The sequence below is a fragment of the Lithobates pipiens genome, unplaced genomic scaffold (genome assembly GCF_037356315.1).
Source record: "Lithobates pipiens isolate NorthernLeopardFrog02 unplaced genomic scaffold, aLitPip1_a1.2 Scaffold_8, whole genome shotgun sequence".
NCBI classification, from domain to species: Eukaryota; Metazoa; Chordata; class Amphibia; order Anura; family Ranidae; genus Lithobates; species Lithobates pipiens.
In genome coordinates, this window is record NW_027507903.1 from 667,515,882 (window position 1) to 667,542,659 (window position 26,778).

Below are 26,778 nucleotides of genomic sequence, written 5' to 3' on the forward strand. Positions count from 1 at the left end.
AATGCAAAAGCAGATTGAACCAAGTTGATGCAATGTAAATAGAGGCCAACTCAAAGTGAGAAGGAGGTCAACTGCAGACATGTCGGTGAGCATTTTAAAGTGATCTCAAAGGCAAACTGAATGCACCTGGAAACAAACTACATTGACAACCCATTGACACAAGCCCAAAGCCTGTCAGCACAAGTTCTATTGTATTTGTAAAATAATGAACAGAATTGATCAATTAATTAGGACTTTTTTCTGTTTCAATTATTTTTATTGATTTGCAATGAAAAAAAGATGAACATTAAGATGTACATTACTGAACATACAGCAGTAAAATTGTCAATAATAACAATTGTGGTGAGCGTATACTGAAATAAGGGTCCCAAAGCATGGAACAAAGGTAAAACATCAATGACCGAGCAAGTGAAACTAACTAAACATGCTCTAAAATTTACTGTAAAATAAAAAACGGGCCGCTAGAGCTCTATGCACAATACTGTATGCATTCAGCAATGTCAAAAGCGTCTCTAGGGTCTTTAGACCACATTGTTCTCTGTACAGTAATGTATTACGAATGGTAAATAAATAAATAACTATAATTCGGGATGGTCATCTCAACCACAATATACAACTTGCAGTAAAAGAAAAAGAATGGTGTGATACGAGAGAAGAGAAGAGGATCAAGAGTATGTCCATCCAGGGATCCATTGACTGTTCACCCGGGAGCCACCCCTAGATGCTAGGCACCTGTAAATAAGAGGTTACAAACTTTTTCATATAGTGTTTGTTTTTCCCGTAAGACACTCGCAATCTTTTCGTTGAGCATGATCCAGGGGAGCTTGCATTTCATCAAAGCCAAGTCAATCACTGGAACTTTCCAAGTTGTTACTATTGCAATTTTGGCCACTGAAAACATAAAGTGGGTCAAAGTCTGTGTGGGTCTCGGGATATTTTCCACTGGTGCATTCAATACTGCAGTCTGAGCATCTTTTGGTAATATTAACCTTGGTGACAGAGTGTATAAGGGAGTATCCAAAAGCGACGAACCTTAGGACAGGTCTACCTTGTGTGGAGGGCCGTTCCCAGCTGGCCACAACCCCCGAAAATCAAGAGAACGAGGAATCTGGGTACATTTTGGAAGGGCGTTCCACCACTAAGCACCATCTAGCGTACCTGGTACCTGGCCTCGACCAACACTACATTCATGATGCCTTTATAGATACGTGCGTTCCAGGCCCTCCAGTCCTCCACCTTCAGAGTTATGTAAAGGTTATTTTCCCATGCTATTTAATAAGAGAGTTTCAATGCCACAGAAACAAATAATTTGTACAACATTGAGATGCAACCTCGCCAAAGAGTCTTCTGTATACACCTGTTTTCAAACAGTGATTGTACTGCAAGATCCGGGCTCGTTTTCTGTACTGAGTAAAGAAAATGGTAGATTTGCTGCAAGTGAAAACCTTCAGAGGGTGGCATCTCCAGATCTTGCACAAATGAGGAGGAGCGCACACACTTATGGTCAAGAAAATTTCCTGTACGGTAAAGGCTTTTATTCAACCACCAATAGAAATGGATGGACTGCATGTCTGGTGGGAATAAAGGGTTATTAAAAAAGGGAGTTACAGGCATGTGGGGAGAGGACAAGGGCCATCTTTTACAAGATGAGTCTCACAGGATTATGGAGTGCAAAAGCATTGGGAACACGATAGCTTTGTGACATTTAGAGGGGATCCACAGTATCAAATCTATAGGCAGCGGGGAAGAAATCTGAGCCTCCAGGGATACCCAGACTGTCCGATAATGGCTATAACGGAGCTGACACAATTGCAAGAGTTGCGCTGCAACATAATATTTCCAGAAGTCCGAAAATACCCACGCCACCCAAGTCTTTAAGAGCATGCATCATTAAACAGGTCAATCTGCCCTTGGAGCCCCAAAAAAAAAATGAAAAATTTTTGTTTGGAACTGCCAGATTGCCTCAAGTGGGACAGAAATTGGTAGAGTCATAAAATAATATAATATTTTGGGTAATACTGTCATCTTAACAAATGTAATTCTCCCCAGCCACAACAGAGTCGCCACATACAATTTTTTAAACAAGGTCGTATAGTTGGCCTTGTAAAAAGATGAAATGTGGAATGTTAGTTAAATTCCCAGATAGAACAGTGACGCAGGTTGCCAACAGAAAGGGTATTGAGTTTAAAGGCTCTGCAGCACCACATCTAACAAGTTAACATTCATGGCTTCTGTTTTGTCCCAGTTTATTTGTAACCCCGAATTACTGCCAAAACAGTCTAATGAATATAGCAAGTTTGGGAGAATGCAATGAGGGGAGGTGAGGAACAATAATAAGTCGTCGGCAAATAGCACACATTTGAGGCTTCTGCCCCCCACTCGGTAATCCCACAACATTGGGATCTTCACAAATTGCTATGGCCAGTGTCTGATGCCAGATGCAATGGAGAGTGGTTACAACTTGTGGCCGTGGGCTTGCTTTATATGGAGTAAAGGGAGGCTAAGAACTTGGGGCCAAAATTCTATTTCTACTGTATATAAAATAGGTAAGGCCACAAAAGTGAGTTGATTTCTTTATGTATGTAGCGGTACCCCCATAGGGGCTGCTGAGTGATGCGGCCCACCTGTCACCCTGCGCAGCCCAGCATTCACTTCCAGACACTCCAAGACAATGAACAAGTCCATCAACGTTGTTTTTGTATTTTATTGAGGGATTAGAACTTAGGATGGGGTTAAGGAATTCATGAGATGCCCAGAAAATAATTCTTGCATGGTATGGGACAATTCAGATATTCTCCTTCGGCACAAAACTTCCTGCAGACTATCTCTCCTTCTCCCTCCAGCACGGTTCTTTAGGCTCAGCTAGCAAATGGTTAGGCCTAACTCTGGTTTCAGCCAGGCCTTAGCAAAGTTCCTTATAAACAGGCAGGGGCCACTGCCCCCCTTAGTATAGCAACAAATATAGGAAAGTCTTTAGTGCTAGCCAGGGCCGTCTTTAATATTGATTGGACCCTGGGCAAAAATTTTCTTGGGGCCCCCTCCCATGCAATTTTGCACTCCACCTGCTCTGAGACATACAATAAATAGAAGCTAGACTTAAAAAATCAGTTTACTTTATCAGATCAGGCAGCAATTGTGATTGGTTGCCAGTGGTTACAGTATATCATTACTGCTTAATGACTGGTTGCTAGAGGTTACAGCACACATTACAGCTCAGTGATTAGTTGCTAGAGGTTACAGCAAATGATTTCTGCTTGTTAATTAGTTGGCTAGAGATTACTGTAAAGTAATACCGCTCACTGACTGGTTGCTATAGGTTACAGCACATCATCTCCTCACTGCAGGTGAGCATGATACACATATGAATGCCACCTTTATTTACATATCAATGCTGCTGGCCGCATCTATTTACTTAGTAATGCCGCCACTATTTACATATGAATGCCGGTTATTTACATGTAAACACAGGGTCTGCAGGTGAGTCATCTGTACACTGCAGCAGCCCGACTTTGCCAGTAACATCGCATTCTCTCTCCTGCTGGCTCTACATCCATCTCAGACTGCACACTCCCAGTCCGCTCCAGTATGTCTATCGCAGCTCTCCCAACTGTGCCTGCCACTCCCCGACACCTAATGGATCCCTCCTGGAGACTTGCCCGGCAGTATTCCTCACTGTCCTCTCCTGGTTCTGTTGAAAACACCCCTAGGTTGTGTGGGGTTCCTGTTCAGCTTCGAGCCCCTGGCCTAAGGTCACCCCACCCATACCCTCCAAGGCCCCGACAGCTCAATACTCCATCTCCAGTTCTTCCACCCGAACAACTCCTCCCCAGCTGCCTATCAGTGCCCATCAGTGCTGCCTATCAGTGCCACCTATCAGTACCCATCAGTGATGCCCATCAGTTCTGCATATAAGTCCCCATGAGTGCTGCCTATCAGTGCTGCCTTTCAGTGTCCATCATTGCCACCTCATCAGTGGGCATCAGTGAAGGAGAAAATTTACTTATTTGCTAAATTGTTTAACAGAAACAAAGAAAAGTGTTTTTTTTTTCTAAATTTCCCACCTTTGTTTCTTTGTTTAGCAAAAAATAAAAAGCCCAGTGGTGATTAAATTCCACCAAAAGAAAGCTTTATTTGTGTGAAAGAAATGATAACAATTTTCAATGGGTACATTGCTGCATGACCGCGCAATTGTTATGCAAAGTGCAACGACACTGAAAGCTGAAAATTGGCATGGGCAGGAAGGGGGAAGGGGGGAGGGGGGAGTGCCTGGTAGGCAAGTGGTTAATCAATCAAACTGGCCTATAATGACTGAGCCACCTCGCTTGGGACTTTATGCGGTTTCGGTATCAGGGTTATAAATGCCGTATTTGAGTCTGAATCTATTGGGCCTCCCTTGTGGATGGCATTAAAATATTATGTCAAAGGGGGAGCTAGGGGAGCTGCAATTTTTTTTATAATACAGGGTAGTAAAGCCATCGAGGCCTGGGCCGCTTTGCCCGGGGGGGGGGGGGCTGACCAAACTTCATCAGGCAGCTGTTATGTCCTTCTCCATAAGCTCCATGTGCTCCTCTAGGAAGGCTGGAAATGGGAGATGGGCAATAAAGTGGTCAAAATTGCGCCGGCCTGCATCGTTCGTATCTGCGCAAAGGCTACTAAAAAAAAAAAGCATGGAACTCCTGCAGGACTGATTTAGGATTTTGTGTGAATGTGCCATCTGCTTTCTGAATCTTGGGGGGATGTGGAGGGGCAAGACATCTAGGGGCCAATTTAGTTGCCAATAAGTCACCTGGCTTATGCGCTTGGGAATAAAATTCAGCCTGATCTTCATTGCGGGTGCTTTTCAGCTTTAGTAATGAGGCAAATATTTAATTCCAGTCTAGCAGTCTCGAACTGACTACATTAATTAGGATTTTCATGGAAAAAAAAGCCCAGTGAAAAGTGTCAATCTTGGACCATGCCATTACAACATCCTCATCCCGTGACAGTACATCGTAGAGTTGTTAAACACGAGGGAGAGAGAAAAATAGACGTGTTTTGGGTGGAGGTGGTGTGAAATGATGAGCAAGGTACCAGGCTGAGACATATGGCTCCGACATAAAGCAGATGCAGCTGACGACTTCCCAGAGATCATATGAAGAGAGGAAGGGGGAGGATGGAAGAATCACCTTGAAGGATGAATCAGGCTGATGAGTAACAACACTGTACTGTCATGTAAGCAAAGAACCAGAGATTTATGTAAATAAACAATCGGGATTAGGCTGGATGTACACAAGTCAATGGTTCCAATATGTTGGACCGCCATCTAATCAGGACAACATGAGGTCAACCGCCAATGAATATGATCACATCACAAGGGCTTATGGACATACCGTACATGGAGATCTTTCAACATGATAAAGATATTAGTAATTATTCAGCTACCTTCTGCAGGATTTTGGTTGACTTGGGAAAAGAGGCCTTATCCGGGCCTTGCCAGAAAAAAGATCAGATGGCTCCTACTTCTGGTCATTCTTAGTCACCCTGTAGACCAGTGATTCTCAACCAGGGTTCCTACAGAGGTTGCTAGGGGTTCCTTCAGCATTGGGCAATTTCTGACTCTCAGATAAGTTCCCATTGACACCATTGATCTTTTTAGTTATCTGTAAGGAGGTAATTCTTCCCAATGACCACAAGTATAAGGACCATTCTTCCCACTGACCATCACACTAATGTATCATGAGTTGTACATTTCTAATTTTTAGCAGGGGTTCCTCAAGACCGGAGAACCATTTCAAGGGTTCCTCTGTGTTGAAAAGGTTGAGAAAGGCTGCTGTAGAGCATAAAATGGTGATAGACTCCATTCCCCGAGATGGATTTCTGGGCAGATTGTTGGCTGATCTTTTGGCATCACAATCAACTGGTTAAAGGGGGTCACCTTCACATCTAGGTCCCCTTTGCTCAAAGAGCAGAAGAAGGTCCTTGTACAGTCCACATAAGGACTGTTCTATCGTGAAGACTGTTCTTTCTCCGTATATTGGACAAATTCCTTTTAGATGGGGTATGAGTGTTCCCAGTACAGAAGGGAAATGGTAGGGGATCAAAGGACCCTTTCATTAGTTCAAAAGAGCCATCATTCATCAGTCATCCATTAGTATCCCAGTATTTCAGTTATGGTTGGAATCTGGTGGATTGATTTATTAAATGACTTCTTTGTTGCCCAGCTCACCCAGAATGAAGTCTCCCATTTCATTCAACTGAGCTATATAAATGTATAATAATAATAGTGTGTGATTGTGGGGGGGACATTAGAGTGTTAGCTCCTCTGTACAGAGACTGATGTGACTGCCTCAGTGTTCTCTGTACAGCACTGCGGTATTTGTCAGAGCTATATAAATGTATAATAAGAATAGCGTGTGACTTAGAGTGTAAGCTCCTCTGGTACAGAGACTGATGTGACTGGCTCGGTGTTCTCTGTATAGCACTGCAGTATATGTCAGAGCTATATAAATGTTTAATAATAATAGTGTGAGACTGTGGGGGTGAGGACATTAGAGTGTAAGCTCCTCTGGTACAGAGACTGATGTGACTGGCTCGGTGTTCCCTGTACAGCACTGCAGTATATGTCAGAGCTATATACTGTAAGATTGGTGAGAAGTAGTTGGGGGTCCGGGAGGTCGGAGCCGCCTATATCGCACATAAATCTCTTCTTCCAGGCAAAGCGCAGATAAAGTGGAAGAAATGGGATCTTTTCCTGTGAGTGAGCAGAGCGGGATGAAGTATTCCCCCCCCCCCCCCCCCCCAGTTTTTGACAAGTGAAAAATTAGATAAAGACGTTGGCATTAAAGAGAGCGGAAATTAAGGTGGAATAAGTGGAGGGATAAGATTGGGGCTGATGATGGTAATGAGAGACGAATCTTTACAAGAATGACATCTGCTGTATGCGCCCTCCCCGCACAGGCTCGTTAAGGCTTCTGACTAATTAATCCTCTCAAATTACGGCATGATTAATTAGACCTTGGTTACCATGGAAGAAAATGAGCGCAGCCTTTCGGGGGATCTGGCAGGGGAGGGGTTAAGAGAGCGGCGTTCGGCGGGAAGGAAGGTCCCGCAGGCTGATTGGGAAGCGATGCTCTGCAGGATGGTGATGGGGGGGGGGGCGCTGCATGTGCTGACATGCTGCAGGCATTAGAATGGGGCATTGTGGGAACGGAGCGACTCTGGCCATGGAGGCCATTCTTTGATTGTGCAATGGTTTATACAATGTATCCATCCACAAACAGTAACAAGATACTACGTGACAGCGCCAGATATAAAAGAGATGCCGCCATGTTATTGGGCCATATGGGGGCTGCCAGGGTGCTGGTGTCCTGCTGATCCAGTGGCTTCAGGACTTACACTGACCCATAACAAGCAGGAGCCAGGACAGAGAACTCCTGATCTGTGAACGTACTCCATGTTGAAAGCTGATGGATCAGCATGGCAGCCAAGGCAAACAGTATTTTATTGGAGGCATGTGGCCTAGCAAGGTTGAGGAGGGGAGCACACTTATCCCCCCTTTCCTGGCCTGTATGCTTGGATAAGGGTCTCGTAGGGCAAGGTCTAGTAAGAACAGATCTTTTTGTTTTTATTGAGGGAATTGCCGTACCTGGCAAGACCAAATCTCCACCAACAGGAACAAAACTGTGAGTATCTTCAGATGTATTCTATCAGTAGATAAGGTAAAGAGAACCAGTCGTCTGCACTAAATGGAATTTTCACTCTTGAACCAATAGATTTAGTGAGCTGATGTTTCTGTTGTTTACTTCAATTCTCTCCCCAGCAGCGCTGAGAATCAGACTGTAGGACCCCTCCCCCCCATATTGGTCATCTGGACTCAATTTCATATTTATGTTCATTGGAAGTTTAAGGGTTTTGTCTGTAAATTAAGCATTTCAATGCAATGCTATTGGTACATGTGCACTGGCATGCAAAAAAAAAAATGGCGGAGGTTGGGTTTGAACTGATATGTCTGCGGCGTCAATGGACCTCAACAAGACCGGCTGTGTCCAAAGAAATGCAACACCCAACAGGTGAAAAGCAACCTCCGAACAGTGAGCTGGACCAGTGGCCTCCAAACTGTGGCCCGGGGGCCAGGTGCGGTCCTTTGCCTGCCTCTATCCAGCCCTTGGGACACTATTCCTCCCCCTCACACCAATGATGAGGCACCATTCCTCCCAATGACACAATTAGTAGGGCACCCTTCCTCTCACTGACATCAATGGGTCACTATTCCTCCCAAAGACACCATTAATAGGGCACCCTTCCTCGCACTGACATCATCGATGGGGCACTATTCCTCCTGCTAAGACAAATGATGGGGCACTATTCTTCCCACTGACACAATTAATAGAGCACCCTTCCTCTCACTGACATCAATGGGTCACTATTCCTCCCAAAGACACCATTAATAGGGCACCCTTCCTTGCACTGACATCATCGATGGGGCACTATTCCTCCTGCTAAGACAAATGATAGGGCACTATTGCTCCCACTGACACAATTAATAAGGCTCTCTTCCTCCCATTGATATCAACCATGGGGCACTATTCCTCCCACTGGCACTATTAATGGGGCACTATTCCTCCCATTAACACCATTAATGGGGCTCTCTTCCTCCTACTGATACCAATCATGTGGCTCTCTTCCTCCCATTGATACCAACTATGGGGAAATATTCCTTCCTATGCTACCAACCATGGGGCTCTCTTCCTCCCATTGATACCAACCATGGGGCTCTCTTTCTCCCATTGATACCAACCATAGGGCATTATTCCTCCCATTGATATCAACCACAGGGCTCTTTTCCTCCCATTGATATAAACCATGGGGCTCTCTCCCTCCCACTAATAGCAACCATGGGCTCTCTTCCTCCCACTAATAGCAACCATGGGCTCTCTTCCTCCCATTGATACCAACCATGGGGCACTATTCCTGCTTCTAAAACAAATGATGGGGCATTGTTTACTCCCAGTAACACCAGGGCATTTTCTACTCACACTGACCCCTGTTCAGCCCCTCTAAAGCCTGAAGGACAGTAAACTGGCCCTTTGTTTAAAAAGTTTGGAGACCCCTGAACTAGAGGAAGCCTTTAATGTGAGCTGAAATCTGCAGATGGTTTTGAAGTATGCGTCAAATGCACATCAACATAACGCATCTATATTAGCTGTTAGCAGCCTTGACAGTGTCAGTTATCCGAGCTCAGGCAGGCGATGGGACAGCCTCCATGGGGGGCCTTATAGCCTCAGATTGGGATGTCATGTCTGATCTGACCAGGGAGAGAATACAAGTAACAGCACACACTGCCAACCCGGAGCGATACATCTGCATTTTCACAACAGGAGAGTGGAGATTTCCTACAAATGTCCATTCCTGACTCTCTTTAAGCCCCCCCCCCCCCTCCCAGCATCCAGGCCAGGGGTCTAGAAACTTTCTAAACAAAGGGCCAGTTTACTGTCTTTCAGACTTTAGGGGTCTGGACTAGGGCCAATGGGAATAGAAAATGTCCTAATGTCCAGTCTTAGCAAACAATGTCCTAGTTGGCAAACTATTCCCTACAATAGTGCCCCATCATTGGTATCAGTGGAGGGAATAGTGTCCCATTGTAAGTGTCAGTTGGAGGAATAGTGCCCCATCCTTGGTGTCAGTGGGAGAAATTCTGCCCCATATTTGGTGACAATGGGTGGAGATGTGCCCTTTCGTTGGTGTCAGTGGGAGGCATAGTACCCTATCGTTGGTATTAATGGAAAGAATTATGCCTCATCATTGCCAGTGGGAGGAATTGTGCTCTTTTGATGGGGTCAGTGGGAGGAATAATGCCCCATTGTTGGTATCAGTGACAGAAAGGAATGGGATGGGGTCAGTGGGAGGAAGATTGCCCCTTTGTTGGTGTCATTGGGAGAAAATCTGCTCCATTGTAGGTGATAGTGGGATGAATTGTGGCTCATCATCGATATTAATGGAAGTACTTATGCTCCATCGTTGGTGTCAGTAGGAGGAATAGTGGCTCATTGTTGGTATTAATTGAAGGAATTATACCCCATCGTTCGTATTAATGGAAGGAATTATTCCCCATCATTGGTAATAATGGAAGGAATCATGCCTCATTGTTGGTGTCAGTGGGAGAAATGGTGCCCCATCATCTGTATTAATGGAAGTATTTATGCTCCATTGTTGGTGTCAATAGGAGGAATAGTGGCTCATTGTTGGTATTAATGGAAGGAATTTTGCCCCATTGTTGGTGCCAGTGGGAGAAATAATGGCTCATCATTGGTATTAATGGAAGGAATTATGCCCCATCATTGATAATAATGGAAGGAATCATGCCCCATTGTTGGTGTCAGTGGGAGAAATAGTGCCCCATCATCTGTATTAATGGAAGTACTTATGCCCCATCGTTGGTGTCAGTGGGAGAAATAGTGCCCCATTGTCTGTATTAATGTAAGTATTTATGCTCCATCGTTGGTGTCAGTGGGAGAAATAATGGCTCATCGTTGGTATTAATGGAAGGAATTATGCCCCATCATTGGTATTAATGGAAGAAATTATGCCCCGTCGTTGGTATTAATGGAAGGAATTATGCCCCTTCGTTGGTATTAATGGAAGGAATTATGCCCCATCGTTGGTGTCATTGGGAGTAATTGTACCCTTTTGATGAGTTCAGGGGGAGGCATAATGCTCCATTGTTGGTGCCATTGGGAGAAAATCTGCCCCAATGTTGGTGACAGTGGGAAGAATTGTGGCTCATCATTGGTGTTAATGTAAAAACGTATGCTCCATCGTTGGTGTCAGTGGGAGAAATAATGGCTCATCGTTGGTATTAATGGAAGGAATTATGCCACATCATTGGTATTAATGGAAGGAATTATGCCCCATCGTTGGTATTAATATAAGGAATTATGCCCCATCGTTGGTATTAATGGAAGGAATTATGCCCCATTGTTGGTATTAATGGAAGGTATTATGCCCCATCGTTGGTATTAATGGAATGAATTATGCCCCATCGTTGGTATTAATGGAAGGAATTATGCCCCATTGTTGGTATTAATGGAAGGTAATATGCCCCATCGTTGGTATTAATGGAATGAATTATGCCCCATCGTTGGTATTAATGGAAGGAATTATGCCCCATCATTGGTGTAAGTGGGAATAATTGTACCCTTATGATGGGGTCAGTGGGAGGAATAATGCCCCATTGTTGGTGTCATTGGGAGAAAATCTGCCCCATTGTTGGTGACAGTGGGAAGAATTGTGGCTCATCAATGGTATTAATGGAAGGAATTATGCCCCATCATTGGTATATCAGTGGGAGGAATAGTACCCCAAGGGATGGATAAAAGCAAGCAAAGGGTTAGGCCATACTAGTGGTTTAGAAATGGTTTAATATCTCATTTTACAATAGATACATGGGAAACATAAAAGTTTATGGCCAATTCGTCACTGGGCACTGCCTTGGAGGGAGGACTTGCCTTAGGAAATGGGGTAGGCTGGGGGATTATAGATCTTAAAATAATCACTGGTGGCTTATGCTGTTTTATAATACTTTCCAATATTATGGGATGTAAAAGTCCCACATGATGCAGTCATTGCCGATTAAACGGCATCTTCTATTCACGACTGTTTGTTCAAAATGTTACATTGTAACTTCCATCTAGCTAATTAAAGACTGATCAAAAAACAAAGTGAAGTGTTGCATGTCCAAGAGAATGTAGACCTCTATTAGGATATCCTATCGTGAGAGCTAGACTCCCCAGCCAGACAGCAAAGCCAGGAGGGTGACCCCCGCAATTTAGAGCCAGCAGCATTGCAACCTCCCATATCACCTCTGTGTCTCCAGCCTGGTCACTGTGCTGAGATTGCACTCCTCCCATACTCTTCAATTCCCCTTACAGCTCCCTGTGCCTGAAACATGTTAGGTTGCGGGCTGCGAGTAATCGGGCTCTGTTGCACTGCACAACACTGTCATTCTAGCACCCCCATCCTAATTTCTGGTGCGCAGAAGATTATTGGAAGATAAGAAAAAAATAGATTTTTTTTTTTTTTTTTATCGGGGGGCTATGGGCCTCTATGGGGCTGTCTATCAGGCCATTTAAGGAGCGAACAGAACCTCCTACACAATTGGATTGGGGGGAGAGAACGGATCCCAGTCCAGGACATCAAAGTGTTTGAAATACTCTGTTGTCCTGAGGAAAAGGGTTACGTTATGCGGACTTCGCTTCTCTAATGTGCATAGACATTTGAAGGCCAGAAGATGTTTGAAACTGCATTGGGCTTCTTGAACTGAACAGGAGCCTTCTGCAAGGGCCCATGAACATATTAATGTGACAAGGGTCACATAGCCTTCATAATTGTGTCCCATTTGCTGCTAAGGCCAAAGACCCAACATAAATGAAAGAAGCTTTTTAAGTCCATTAAATTCTTCTTAAAGGTCCACCAGTAGGTGAAGGTGAGGGTTTGATTGAGAATTATAGTCTAGTTAAAAAGCCAATAGGAGGTTGCATTAAGGGGTTGAGTGATCAGACAGAATGCCCCAGGCAGGAGCCTGCGGCCATGGCCCATGAACATATTAAGGTGACAAGGGTCACAGAGAAGCCAATGAGACACAAGGATGAAGGCCAAGGCCAAAGACCCAAGATAAATGAAAGAAGACCTTTAAGTCTACAGCATTAAAAGGCTTCTTAAAGAGCCACTAGGAGGTGGCATTTAAGAGGTTGAGTGATCAGACTGAATGCACCAGGCAGAAGCCTACTGGCAAAGACCCATGAATGTACTAAAATACCAAAGGTCACGGGGCAACCAATGGGACTCAAATATGAAAGCCATGGCCAAAGACCCAAGATAAATGAAAGAAGCCCTTTATGTCTACTTAAAGAACCCCTGGCAATAAAGTCTACATTAAGGGCCACTGGGAGGTGGTGTTAAGAGGTCGAGTGATTAGATAGAATGCACCAGACAGAAGCCTGCTGCCCAGGGTCCATGAATGTATTATTGTTTCAAAGATCACAAGGCAGCCAATGAGACACAAGTATGAAGGCCAAGGCCAAAGACCCAATATAAATGAAAGAAGCCCTTTAGTCTACCTAAAGGGCAACTGGGCAATAAAGTCTACTTAAAGAGCCACTAGGAGGTAGCGTTAAGAAGTTGAATTATTAAATAGAATGCCTGCTGCAAGGGCCCATGAACATATTAATGTGACAAGGGTCACATGGCAGCAAATGGGACACAATTATGAAGGCCAAGGCCAAAGACCCAACATAAATGAAAGAAGCATTTTAAGTCCATTAAAGTCTTCTTAAAGGTCCACCAGTAGGTGAAGGTAAGGGTTTGATTGATCAGACAGAATGCACCAGGTAGGAGCCTGCTGCCAAGGGCCCATGAATGTATTACTATAACAAGAGTCACAGGGCAGCCAATGGGACACAAGTATAAAAGCCATGGCCAAAGACCCAAGATAAATGAATTAAGCCTTTAAGTTTACTTAACAGGGCACCTGGGCAATAAAGTTTATTTAAAGGTCCGACCGGGAGATGGTGCTAAGGGACTGAGTGATCAGACAGAATGCACGAGGCAGAAGCCTGCTGCCCAGGGTCCATGAAAGTAATAATGTGAAAAGGGTCACAGGGCAACCAATGGGACACAATATGAAGGTCAAAGACCCAAGATAAATAAAAGAAGCCCTTTAAGCCCAGGGCCCCTGGGCATTAAAATCGACTTAAATGGCCACCAGAAGGTGATGTAAAGAGGTTGAGTGATCCGACAGAATGCACCAAACTGGAGTTTTCTGCCCATGGCCCATAATTTTATCAATGTGACAAGGGCCACAAGGCAGCCAATAGGACGCAGGTATAAAGACCAAGGCCAAAGACACAACTACTGAGGCCGCGTACACACGCGGGGACTGTTCGCTCAACTTTGTCCGTCAAACAGTTTCAGCAAACAGTCCGCTCAAAATTAGCATGGACGGACTTGCCCACACACGACGAACGAACAGTTTGCTGAAACCGTGCGCGATGACGTGAACGGCACGTACGACGGGACGGAAAATACGACGTCCTATACACTGCATTACAACTTTCGGCGTGTAAATCCTTTCTGAGCATGCGCGGAACTTAGTTTGACGAACAAGCCTACACACGAGGGGACTGTTCGCTGAAACCAAGTTTCAGCGGACAGTTTTTCGGAATTTCCGAAAAACTTTGTTCAGCAGACTGTTCGCTGAAACTGTCCGCTGAAAGCCCACACACGAGCGGACTGTCCGCCGAAACACTGTTCAGCGGACAAAGTTGGGCGAACAGTCCCCGCGTGTGTACGCGGCCTGAGACTTGTAGTTCTTGAGCATAGAATGCTCTTATAGTAACCACGGTGCTATATATAGTAACAATGCCAGGGTAATGATGGCTCTAGGAAATCGCAACCCCACAATCCATTGTGCTTCCGCCACGGGAGATAATAGAGCTCTGGCAAAACAATACGTAATAGCCGGATAGGAAACAATCTAACGGGGCATGACTTAATAGATTACTCAGAGGCCGTATCAGGCCAGGGGCTAATAGATGAACAAAAAAAAGGAAGAAAAAAAAAGAAGCTTAGTCAGGCCAGGAGATAAAGGCTTTCTTCAAAGCTCTACTATATGTCTTCCTATAAGTCCTCTAACACGACAAGATTAATGGTTCACCACGAAGCTGGAAGAAGACAAGCCTTTAATGGGTCACTGGCAGAGGCTCCGGGAGGACAAGGCGTTAATTTACTACCAAGTTTTAGGAGGCCAAGGCTTTATAGTTTTTTTGGCAGGATCCAAGAGGACAAAGCTTTATAATTTATTGCCAGGTAGGGCAAAGCTTTATGTTTAATAACAGGCTCTGGGAGCATAAGGCCTCCGTAGGGGCAAGGTTTCATGGTTCACTGGCAGGCTTGTAGAAGGACAAGGCTTTAATTAACTACTAGGTTTCGTCATTTTATGTCAGGCTCTGTTACTACAAGGCTCCAGAGAGGGAAGAAAACACTTAATAGCTCATTAAAAAGGCTCTAGCATAGGGGAGGCTTCATAATTTGCTACCAGACCGAGGCTTTATGATTCAGAGGCAGGGTGTAGATGGATGACAAGGGTTAAATTAACTATTAGACTTTCAATGAAAGACTCTGCTACTACAGGGCTCTGGAGAGAAAGAATAGGCCTAATAACTTATTATAAAGGTTATGGCAAAAGTGAAGCTTTACAAATTGCTACCAGGCCTTAGTAGGACAAGGCTTTATAGTTCTCTGGCAGGATCTAAAGTGAGAAAAAGACTTTAATTACTCATTGGCCTTAGCAAGACAGGTCCTATTCGATTTATGCCAGGTTCCATTACTACGAGGCTCTGGATAGAAAGAAATGGCTTAATAGCTCACTAAAAAGGTTCTATCAAGGAGAGGCTTCATAATGTTATGCCAGTCCTTAGTCATGCAAGGCTTTGGTTTTAATTAGGCCTAAGTGGGACAGGGCTCATTTTCTTTATGCCGGGCTCTGTTACTACAAGGCTCTACAAAGAAGAAATAAAGCTCACTAAAAAGGCTCCAGCAAGGTGAGGCTGATACTGAACCTACGTAGTGGTTAGGGTAGGGTTCTGTTGGATTATAGCACTCAACCCCATAAGGGCCGCTGGTAGGGTTGCCACCTTTCCGTCAAGCCAAGCCTGAACACATTGCACTGCAATTCTTTTTTTCTTTTAAGGGCGAATGTGTGGACTCAGCTGTAAAGGGGAACTCTGATGTAAGGGTGTTTCTACGCACCAAAGATCCCACTTACTTTCGAGTTCCCAGCATTCCCCCTTTAAATCGGGGTTCCCAAAGCCCCCCTTACATCAAAGTTTGCACAGTATCCCTTACATCTGAGTCCCCCTTACCTTAGTGTACTAACTCGCAAGAGAGAAAAGGCTCACTCACCCGAGAATGGAGGCTCATACATCGACACCTTTCATCCACAAGGTATCTTCCAGCTGCTGAGCTTCAAATCTCCTGCCCACACATCCCTTTTTCGCATGTTGTGGATTGGAGTGTGGGCGGGTAGAGACAGAAGGTGTTACAAGGGCCACATACCTGATGCGAGACCAAAGTAGTGGGAAGGCCTCCCTTGCACCTCGGGTGCTTGAAGCCTCTGGAGATGGAGACAGAGACTTGGTGGACACCAAGTGGCACGGGGGCCAGGGGTGCAGAGCCTTAGTCCGAGATCCGAGCCGAGATCAAGTCCACTTTGGCAAAAAAAGTATAAAAGGGTTAATCAGAAGAAGAATGGTCAACATCCAAGCCGGGGTCGGTTCCAATCTGGTAGCTGAGTACAAAAGGGACAAAAAAGTCGAATGGTAAAGGTACAAATCCGAGGTCAATGGCAAGCAGCAATCAAGAGTCGTCAAATAGGTTTCCAGGTCACAACAAGTTCAGACAGATCATACACTAGCACAGGAACAAGGCGGGACTGAAGATAATCCAGCAATTTGGCAGTGTCTGGGCTGGGCTTATATAGGGAAGTTTGAGGTCACTTCCTGTGCACCTCCTGGGCATTTTCATGCCTTTTTTCATCAGGTTGAGGTCACTTCCTGTGCGCCTCCTGGGCATTTTCCTGCCCTTTTCCATCAGGTTGAGGTCAATTCCTGTGCGCCTCCTGGGCATTTTCCTGCCCTTTTCCATCAGGTCTTCTGCACAGGTGCGGGTTGGCGCACTGAGGAGTCTTTGGAGCATGCTCAGTTGGCACAGATTTCCTCTTGTGGCAACTCGCCATTGGTGCATGCGTAGTAAGCCCTGGACTCTTACAGAAGGGTAATGCCGGGAGACAGAGGAGGAGGAGCAGATCAAGTCCTCTCTTGTCCGTGGGGGGGAATGTGCTGCCTCTGGCCCCTTTGCACTAGGTGCTTGTGGTACTCTGGTTACTTAGGGAGCCACAGTCTGATCTGAGTTATGTGTCCGGGTTTCAGGCATTCTGAAACCCAGACACATAATTGAAAACCTGGACTGTCTGGGTGAATCAACCCTGGGTGGCAACCCTATGTAATGCTCACTTGCTGGATCTTGCTAGGTACTCTAGGCGGCGGCGTCTACTTGCATCCCCCTGATGCAGCTGAATCCCAACTCTCAGTTGAAGGCTGTGGTTCCAAGAGGAAGAGCTCCTCATCAGACAAGGCTATTTATGTCCTCAACTAGCATTGTTCTCTCTCTCATCCAGCTGGAACTTGGAGCAAGGCTGCTACAGACTATAATGTAAATCCTGATTCTCTGGACCACAGAACCCACGATCCCCTGCTTTCTGCAGTGGTCCCTCTCGCTCTGCATTCACACAATGAACAGGCTGAACTCTAGAAGGAAATTAGCTCACTGCTACAGAATGTCCCACAATGACACAGGCAAGTTAGCCAGCACCTGGCTACATAAGTAAGGAGTAAGTTGTATTGAGTTCAGCAAAGTGGATAGCGATTTGACAATTAGCAAGAGTATTTAATAAACAGTACGTTTCAGCCCCTGAACAATGCAATACAGTACAATATCCCTTTAAGGCACACCTGCCCGTCCTGCAGGACTGAGGCTATTGACAATGGTCCTCAGACTGGGAGATATTCTTCAAGGCTAACTCCCTTGTAGGTCCCCAGTCAGAAGGGTCTAGGTTTACACATTGGGAAGCTTGTCAAATCCCCAACACACAAATAGTCTGCGGAGTCGGTTCTTCTGCTGGCTTAGTTGGGGCCCTTAAGTTGGTGAGCAGAGAAAGGTGCAATCCCTTTAGGAAGTGAAAAAACAGCATAAATCCCTTTTTTGGCAACAAAGTGATTTACAGAGTTCTCCTGTAATATGCAGTGAATAATTGGAAGAGGTTCACCTTATAATATGGGGGGGGGGGAGTATAGAACAAGAGTCACTTTAAGAGAAGAGGGGCAAAGAAAGGAACGTAGTACTTCCCTTTAAAAAGTAAAGTTGAATTTGGGGCGGAAAACTCCATCCTTAGATGGCTTGATATTAGATGGTTTATAGTAGCTTAATAGCTTTGAAATTCTGCCTAACAGGGGTTAACTTCTCCTGCAGGCAGCATCTGTGGAACAGTTTAAATGGTAGACTGCAACACTTAAAGGGCTCTGGCACATGTGCTACTTGCAAAGGTCTATGCCGAAGCGTGTCCTTGAACTTGAAAGAACTTGAATAACAATAAACAGTTGCAGCAAGAATAATGATAAGTGGGCTAGGAACCATCTCACCCGGTCTTTGTGTAATGTAGGGTGAATTTGTGAGCGTCCGGTTGGGGGGGGGGGCCTTGTTCTTTCAAGATCCTGAAGCGAACAGATCTCTACCAGCCTGCCACTCACAGGGTACCTAGATCCTTTACATCAGTTGCGGCTTCCCGGTCTAACCTGGTCCAGTCTTATGAGGAGGAGTGTCTCTCACACACACCCACACACACACCTCCTTACACCCGCACAGTCTCTCTCCAACTCCCCTCTGTGTTCCTAGCCTTTTACTTTTATATGCCCCTGCCCTTGGTTGAGTGCTTCTGGACTTTGTAGTTGAGTCTCAGCTTCACGGAAGCTAACACTCCTGTAGTAATGCTATGATGAATAGCAATGTTAAAACACTGACATCTAGTGGTTAAATACAAATCTGCATTACAGTAACAGTGCACAGGGTTACAGGATTATGCCTGGCTCTGTTACTGAAACGGCTCACTAAAAAAAAAAAAAAAAAAAAAAAAAAAAAGCTCTAGCAAGGTGGGACTCCAGGTCTGACTCTATGCCGCCAGGTCTTAGTAGGGCAAAGCTCATTTGGTTTATGCCAGGCTTAGCTACTACACGTCTCTACAGCAAAAAGCCTAATAGCTAAGGCTCTAGTAACTAGAAGGTTTATAATGTGCTACTAGACCTTTGTAGTGTAAGGCTTCATGGTTCATTCTATGAACAATCTATGCTCTTTGTAACCAACCAGTATTGATGTAGGCAGGGCTGACACCACCTGCTTAGGAATTCAGAGCTGTGTTTTCGTGTCAAAAGGAAGAAGATAGGAGCATGCTATGGTTCTTGCACACCAACAAGTATTTTTCTGTACTTGTAATGTGTTCAAAGGGATAAAACATGGGGAAATGTGCATGAGTTGTATTAAATGTGTTTTATGTTTTGTTTTTCATTCTGTCTTGATGTCACATGACCCAATGCCTAGGTGAGGCTAAGAGCAGCATAGAAGGAAGATCTTTCTGAAAAAAGCTTCTGTCCTGGTTGTTCTGACTCCTTGCTGGTCCATATAAACAGATTAGCAGAATCAGAGTAAAGATAGAAGTCCATATCTGGGTCCATGAGGGTCAGCCAGGCAACTAGCGTTTTCAAAAAGGGGCACTGGCAGCCTCCATGTTTTCTCTTTAGGTTTGCTCAAAGACCTACCAGCAAATATGACTTTTGCATCTTCGATTGATCATGCGACCCTCTGAAGTGTCTCTCTTCCCATGCAGATATCCGGGACAGCGGCAAGAAACCCGTCATGATGTTCATCCATGGGGGATCTTACATGGAAGGGACGGGGAACATGTTTGATGGCAGCGTGCTGGCCGCTTACGGCAACGTCATCGTGGTCACTATGAACTACCGGCTGGGAGTCCTTGGTATGTTTATCTCAAAACCTTTCTATCATCTCGCATATTGGACAGTGGTGTCATTTCTAATACATTGACCATTCATAATGTTCCCAGTTAAAATTAGAGGTGAAGACACTTCTAATAAAATATATATATATATATATATATATATATATATATATATATATATATACAGGGCTTTTTTCTCAGAGACTAGGTGCAGGAACTGCCCCCTTCTGAGTCCCCCCCCCCCTGTCACCGCCGCCTACCCACCTCCAAGCACTGTCCCTTAATCCCACCCCTTAACCACCTCCAAGCACCGTCCTTTGATTCCACCCCCTACCCAACTCCAAGCACCGTCGCTTGGTTCCACCCCCTACCCACCTTCAAGCACCGTCCCTTGGTTCCACCTCCTACCCAACTCCAAGCACCATCCCTTGTTTCCACCCCCTACCCACCTCCAAGCACCGTCCTTTGATTCCACCCCCTACCCAACTCCAAGCACCGTCCCTTAATTCCACCCCCTACCCAACTCCAAACACCGTCCCTTGTTTCCACCCCCTACCCACCTCCAAGCACCATCCCTTGATTCCACCTCCTACCCACCTCCAAGCACCGTCCCTTAATTCCACCCCCTACCCAACTCCAAGCACCGTCCCTTGTTTCCACCCCCTACCCACCTCCAAGCACCATCCCTTGATTCCACCTCATACCCACCTCCAAGCACCATCCCTTGATTCCACCTCCTACCCACCTCCAAGCACCATCCCTTGATTCCACCCCCCACCCACCTCCAAGCACCGTCCCTTGATTCCACCCCTCACCCACCTCCAAGCACCATCCCTTGATTCCACCTCCTACCCACCTCCAAGCACCATCCCTTGATTCCACCCCCTACCCAACTCCAAGCACCGTCCCTTGTTTCCACCCCCTACCCACCTCCAAGCACCGTCCCTTGATTCCACCCCCTACCCACCTCCCAGTACTGCCCCAAGTATAATTTGCTAAATAATTTCTATGGAATTTGTTTTTGTCTAATAACAAGAAAAGCAGTAAAAATAGATGCATGGAGCCAGCAACAATAAATCCCACCCAAGTAATAATAGATCCTCCCAAACAACAAAAATTCCCGTCCCAGCAATAATAGACCCCACCCCAGCAATAATAGATCCCTCACACAACAATAGACCCCCCCAGCAACAATGGACCCCAATCCAACAACAATAGGTTCCCCTCCCAGCAACAATAGATCCCTCACACAACAATAGACCCCATCCCAGAAACAATTGTTCTCCACACAACAATAGACCCCCAAACAAACACACACACAGAAACAATGGACCATCCATAACCAAATACCACCCCAGCAACAATAGACACCACCCCAGCAACAATCGTTCTCCACACAACACTAGACCCCCCCCCCCCACACACACACACACACACACACAGACAATGGACCATCCATAACAAAATACTACCACCCTCAGCAAAAAAAGATCCACCCCAGCAACATTAAACCCTCCCCAGCATCATAAACAGATCTCCAAGTGGTCAGCATTAATAGACCCTCTGGCAGCCAGCAACAATAGACCTCTCCCTCAACAGTAGATCCGTACATGCACCATAAGACACCCCCCCCCCCCAGCAACAACAGATCCCCCTACAAGCAATAATAGACCCTCACACAAATTTAGATCCCCACCAGTTACCATAAATCCTCCAAGCAGACAACATCAGTAGACCCTCCAGCACACCCCTTGCTAATACTGGAGGTGCCGCAACTGCGTTCCCCCACGTTCCCACTGAAAAAAGTCCTGTATGTATATTTTATATATATATATATATATATATATTGTATAGCTGCCCCTTGGACATACTTTGTTCAGTGTGATCACTGGTTTTATCTGTGCCATAGGATAACTCACAGTGGCTCCTGTGTGAATGAAGCCTGTTTGCAGGCCTCATTCACAAATGTTACTTTTACAGTGTATTTTGATTCGTTATTTTATATGCAGATTCAGATGAATGCAGCTTTGATTTGTTTACACTGCCACTTCCAGCAATCTAACAAGTAAAACAAAAACAATGTATCTTTTAATAATAAATGATTCCTATTTAACCTCTTATTAACTTTATTATTAATATTATTGGTCATCTTTACTCCCTAGCTATTCATTTTCTTCCTGTCTTTTTTTTTTTCTTTTTTAACCATTCATATCACAACTTTTTTCTCAGCATTGCTCAAGTTTCATATAAAAAAAAAAAAAAAAGAAAGAAAATAAATACATATCATCTTAAGTCACCAAATTGATTTAATTCCGTGTTTGGCACTTTTATTTACTGTTTATATATATATATATATATATATATATATATATATATCGTACAATGGTACCTTGGACATATTTTGGACATGCTTTGTTCAGTGTAATTGTTGGTTTTATCTGTGTCTTAGGAGCGCTGACAATGGCTCCTGTATGAATAAAGCCTGTTTGCAGGCCTCATTCATAAATCCATTGTAACAATGTTACAGTTACAGTGGATTTTGATTAGTTCTTGTATTTGCAGATTAAAGCAGCGTGCTTTGATCTGTTCCTGCTGCTACTTCTAGCAATCTAGCGAGTAAAACTAAAAAAACAGCAAAAAAAAATGTAATAATAAAATTATTGCTATTTAACCTCCTATTAACCTTAAGACCACATTGGTCATCTCTCCCCTGTTTCCCCCCTAGCTATTCATATTCTTCCAAATTTTTCTTTTTTTTTTTTTAACCATTCGCATCAAATTCTCTTTCATAATATTATTCATTTCTTAGTGTCGTATAAATAAAAAAAAATTAATTAAATTTAAAAAAAACGCAAATGTTTTAAAAATCACTGTAATTTCTTTGTAAATAATTTTTGGTATGCCTCGTGTTAGAAATATCATCCTAAGTCACAAAAATGTTTTTTATCCTGTGTTTTTTGTAATAAAAAAAAAAAATATATATATATATATATATATATATATTTTTTTTTTTTTTTTTTTTTTTGTTTATTTTTTTACATATAAAACTATAGAAATGTTCAACTGTACCTTGGGCATATTTTGGACACACAGTGCCTTGAAAAATTATTCACACCCCTTGAAATTTCCCACATTTTGTCATATAACAGCTAAAAATTTAAATTTATTTTATTGGGATTTTATGTGATAGACCAACACAAAGTGGCACATAATTGTGTGGAAGGAAAATGATAAATGGTTCCCTTTTTTTTTTTTACAAATAAATATGTGAAAAGTGTGGGGGGGGGGGGGGTACATTTGTATTCGGCCCCCTTTACTGTGATACCCCTAACTACAATCTAGTGGAACCAATTGCCTTCAGAAGTTACCTAATTAGTAAATAGGGTCCACCTGGGTGTCATTTAATCCCAGTATAAATACAGCTGTTCTGTGAAGCCCTCAGAGGTTTGTTAGGGAACTTTAGTGAACAAACAGCATCACGAAGGCCAAGGATCACACCAGACAGGTCAGGGATAACGTTGTGGAGAAGTTTAAAGTGGTTGTAAACCCTTACAAACCACTCTGACCTACAGGTACGCCTAGATTAAGGCTTACCTGTAGGTCCAAGAAATATCTCCTAAACCTACAAGGTTTAGGAGATATTTACAAAAGGACAGGCACCGCTGTCTACGGCGCATGTGCTGTAGACAGAGGCATGCAGGCGCACTATCGCCGTTAGCAGCATGCCGCTGCTAACGGCGATATGCTGTTAGTGGCGGCTCCCGTGTGCATGCGCTGGAGTGATGTCATCGCTGCTCCGGCACTGGGAGTGGCCAGAGCAGCAATAATTGGAAGAAGATGGATGCTCCGTACTACAGGGGACAGCGGTGACATTTCTGGCTCCTGTGTCAGGTAAGTGACACATAATGGGCTACTATGCGATGCATAGTGTTCCATTATGCTTTACCTTTGCAGGGAGACAAAGAAGAAGTAAACCCATCAGGGTTTACTTCCTCTTTAAAGCAGGGTTCGGTTATAAAAAAATCCCAAGCTTTGAACATCTCACGGAGCTCTGTTCAATCCATCATCTGAAAAAGGAAAGAGTATGGCACAACTGCAAACCTACCAAGACATGGCCGTCCACCTAAACTGACCAGCCGGGCAAGGAGAGCATTCATCAGAGAAGGAGCCAAGAGGCCCATGGAAACTCTGGAGGAGCTGCAGAGATCCACAGCTCAGGTGGGAGAATCTGTCCACAGGACAACTATAAAGCCGCGTACACACGGGCGGACTGTATGGCCAACTTAGTCCATCAGACAATCCGACGGACAGTCCGTCCTAATTTTGAATGAACGGACTTGACCACACACGGATGCAAAACAGTCCGTCGAAAATTTGCGCGATGACGTGTACAGCACGTACAACGGGACTAGAAATAGGAAGTCCAATACACAGCAATGCAACCTTTCGCCGTGTAAATCCTTTCTGAGCATGCGCCACACTTAGTCCGTCCAACTAGCCTACTCACGAGCGGACTGTCCGCTGAAACCAAAGTCTGACGGACAATATTACGGAATTTCCGAAATACTTAGTCCGCCAGACTGCACGCTGAAAAAGTCCGCTGAAGCCCACACACGAGCGGACTGTCCGCTGAAATGTGTTTCAGCGGACTAAGTTGGCCAGACAGTCCGCCCGTGTGTACGCGGCTTTAGTCGTCTCTCCACAAATCTGCCCTTTATGGAAGAGTGGCAAGAAGAAAGACATTGGTGAAAGAAAGCCATAAGAAGTCTCATTTGTAGTTTGCGAGAAGCCATTTGGGGGAAACAGCAAACATGGAGCCAAATACAGGGCAATCTCATGCCTTGTACACACGGTTGGACATTCCGACCGTAAAGTCCGTCTTATTTTTTCAGACGGATTTTGGCCGAAACTTGTGTTGCATACACACGGTTGGACAAAGTTGTCGGAAAATCCGATCATTCAAAACAAGGTGACGTTTTCTAACATACAATGGGACTACGTAGAGGCTAGTAGCCAATAGCTTTGGTCTCGTGATTTAATCTGAGCATGCGTGGCATTTTGCCCGTCGGAATTCTCTACAAACGATCGGAACAAGTCCGATCAGATTTTTTTGTCGGAAAATTTTTGATCCTACTCTCAAATTTTTTCCGTCGGAAATTCCGACGGAAAAAGTCCAATAGAGCCCACACAGGATCGGATTTTCCGACAACATAATCTGATTGGACTTTTTCCATCGGAATTTCCGACCGTGTGTACGGGGCATCAGAAGAAAACCCGTTAGAGTCTGCAAAAGACTTGAGACTGGGGCGGAGGTTCACCTTCCAGCAGGACAACGACCCGAAACATACAGCCAGAGCTACAATGGAATGGTTTAGATCAAAGCATATTCATGTGTTAGCATGGCCCAGTCACAGTCCAGACCGAAATCCAATCGAGAATCTGTGGCAAGACTTGAAAATTGCCGTTCACAGACGCTCTCTATCCAATCTGACAGAGCTTGAGATATTTTGCAAAGGAGAATGGGCAAAAATGTCCCTCTGTAGATGTGCAAAGCTGGTAGAGACACCCCCAAAAAGACTTGCAGGTGTAATTACAGAGAAAGGCAGTTCTCCAAAGTATTGCCCCCAGGGGAGCGCCATACATATGTACCCCTATATATATATATATATATATATATATATATATATATATATGCAGCGGCCATAACCCGTTGCGGGGCGGCCTTGACTTATTGGGCTTACCAGTTACCTTCTCTTGGCCTGCTCCTCCACTTCTAGGGGTTCCCAGGGTCGATACCCAATGACTTGAACACTGACACAGATGAAGTCCTCTTTAAAAGGTTTTATTTTGCAGTAAGAACTCTCAAATAACAGAGTCTCTTAGGGAACAGAGGGCACGGGTGAAGAACTCAGGCACTTTGAACTGCAGGTCTAGCAAAGTCTCTATTGCCACTCGCAGCTGGGCACTTCAAGGCTGAACAGATCTCTAGCCAGACATCATGGCAGTCAGCACGTTCACCTAAACTTGAACAAGCAACTGAGGGTGAACAGAAACCTTTTTCCTCCATATCTGGAACGTTTCCCGTCTCCTCAATGGTACTGAAAAAGTGTGGATTCGTCAATGTCCTTCCCAACTCAGTAACCAGGCACTTCTCAGGATGCCACTTGCCGGCCCTCCTCCGAAGACTCCTCCCCCGGTCACTTCCACGAGCTGCGGTGTCCCTCCAAGCTGAGAGCCCACCCGGACACTTTGAATCCTCCCTCAGTTACTGCGCCTCAGACCAGCAGGTTCCGAGACTCGGGAATGGACGGATCCCTACCCCAGACCAAGCAGATCTATCAGGGGCCACTGACAGGAACATGTTGCGGGATGTCGAACACCCGTGACCAGGATCCCTCATGGGGCTACCCCAGTCCTGGAACCAGAACAGACCACAGGGGTCTCACCAACACCTCTCCCTGAACACGTGACTCACACCCCTTAAGTACCCCTTCCCAGACTCCTCAGCAGGCCCCGGCACTCCCACTGATTGGCTCAGAGAAGGTCGATACTTAAACATCCAACCAGACCTGGTTCTGGCCTGTCATGTGCCCCTCACCGTTCACATGACCAGGCAGAACTTCCAAACATAGCCTGGCCAGACTGGTGTTAAGGCCAACCTACACAATTACCCTCAGAACCTTTATTGTTCTGAGGCAAAAACTAAATTTACATGCGTGTGACACTTTGTCCAAAATGTCATTTGCTACATCCATAACCCCTGTCAGGACGACCTAAACCTTTGGGCTTACCAGTTACCTCCACTTGGCTTGTTCTTCCACGTCTAGGGGTTCCCAGAGTTAGTACCCAACAACTTTGGACGCTGACACCATAAAAGTCCTTTAGAAAAGGTTTTTATTTGCAGGGGTAACATCCAACAAACACAGTCTCGTATGGGAACAGAGGGCAAGGGTGAAGAAATTCAGGCACCTTGAATTGCTAGTTATCAGAAAGTCTCTAGTACCACCCAGAGAGTAGCCACCCACAGCTGGGGGCTTCAAAGCTGAACAAATCTCTAGCCAGATATTATGGCAGTCAGCATTTTGATCCAGAACTTGTGAAATCTTTGACCTTGAGTAATTTTAACGGAAATTGAACAGGAACCTTTTCCTCAGTACCTGGAACGTTCTCTGTCTCCT

The 26,778-nt window shown here is 44.9% G+C and overlaps 1 protein-coding gene across 2 annotated transcripts in view; it reads left to right on the forward strand.

Annotated features, from left to right (window-relative positions):
- The window catches only part of LOC143961905 (neuroligin-2-like), a 361,300-nt gene that overhangs the window by 282,600 nt on the left and 51,922 nt on the right, over positions 1-26,778 (forward strand). For both annotated transcript variants that reach the window (XM_077471237.1, XM_077471238.1), the window contains one exon: positions 19,469-19,618. In XM_077471237.1, coding sequence (XP_077327363.1) covers positions 19,469-19,618 — 150 coding nt within the window. The remainder of the gene's footprint in view (positions 1-19,468; positions 19,619-26,778) is intronic.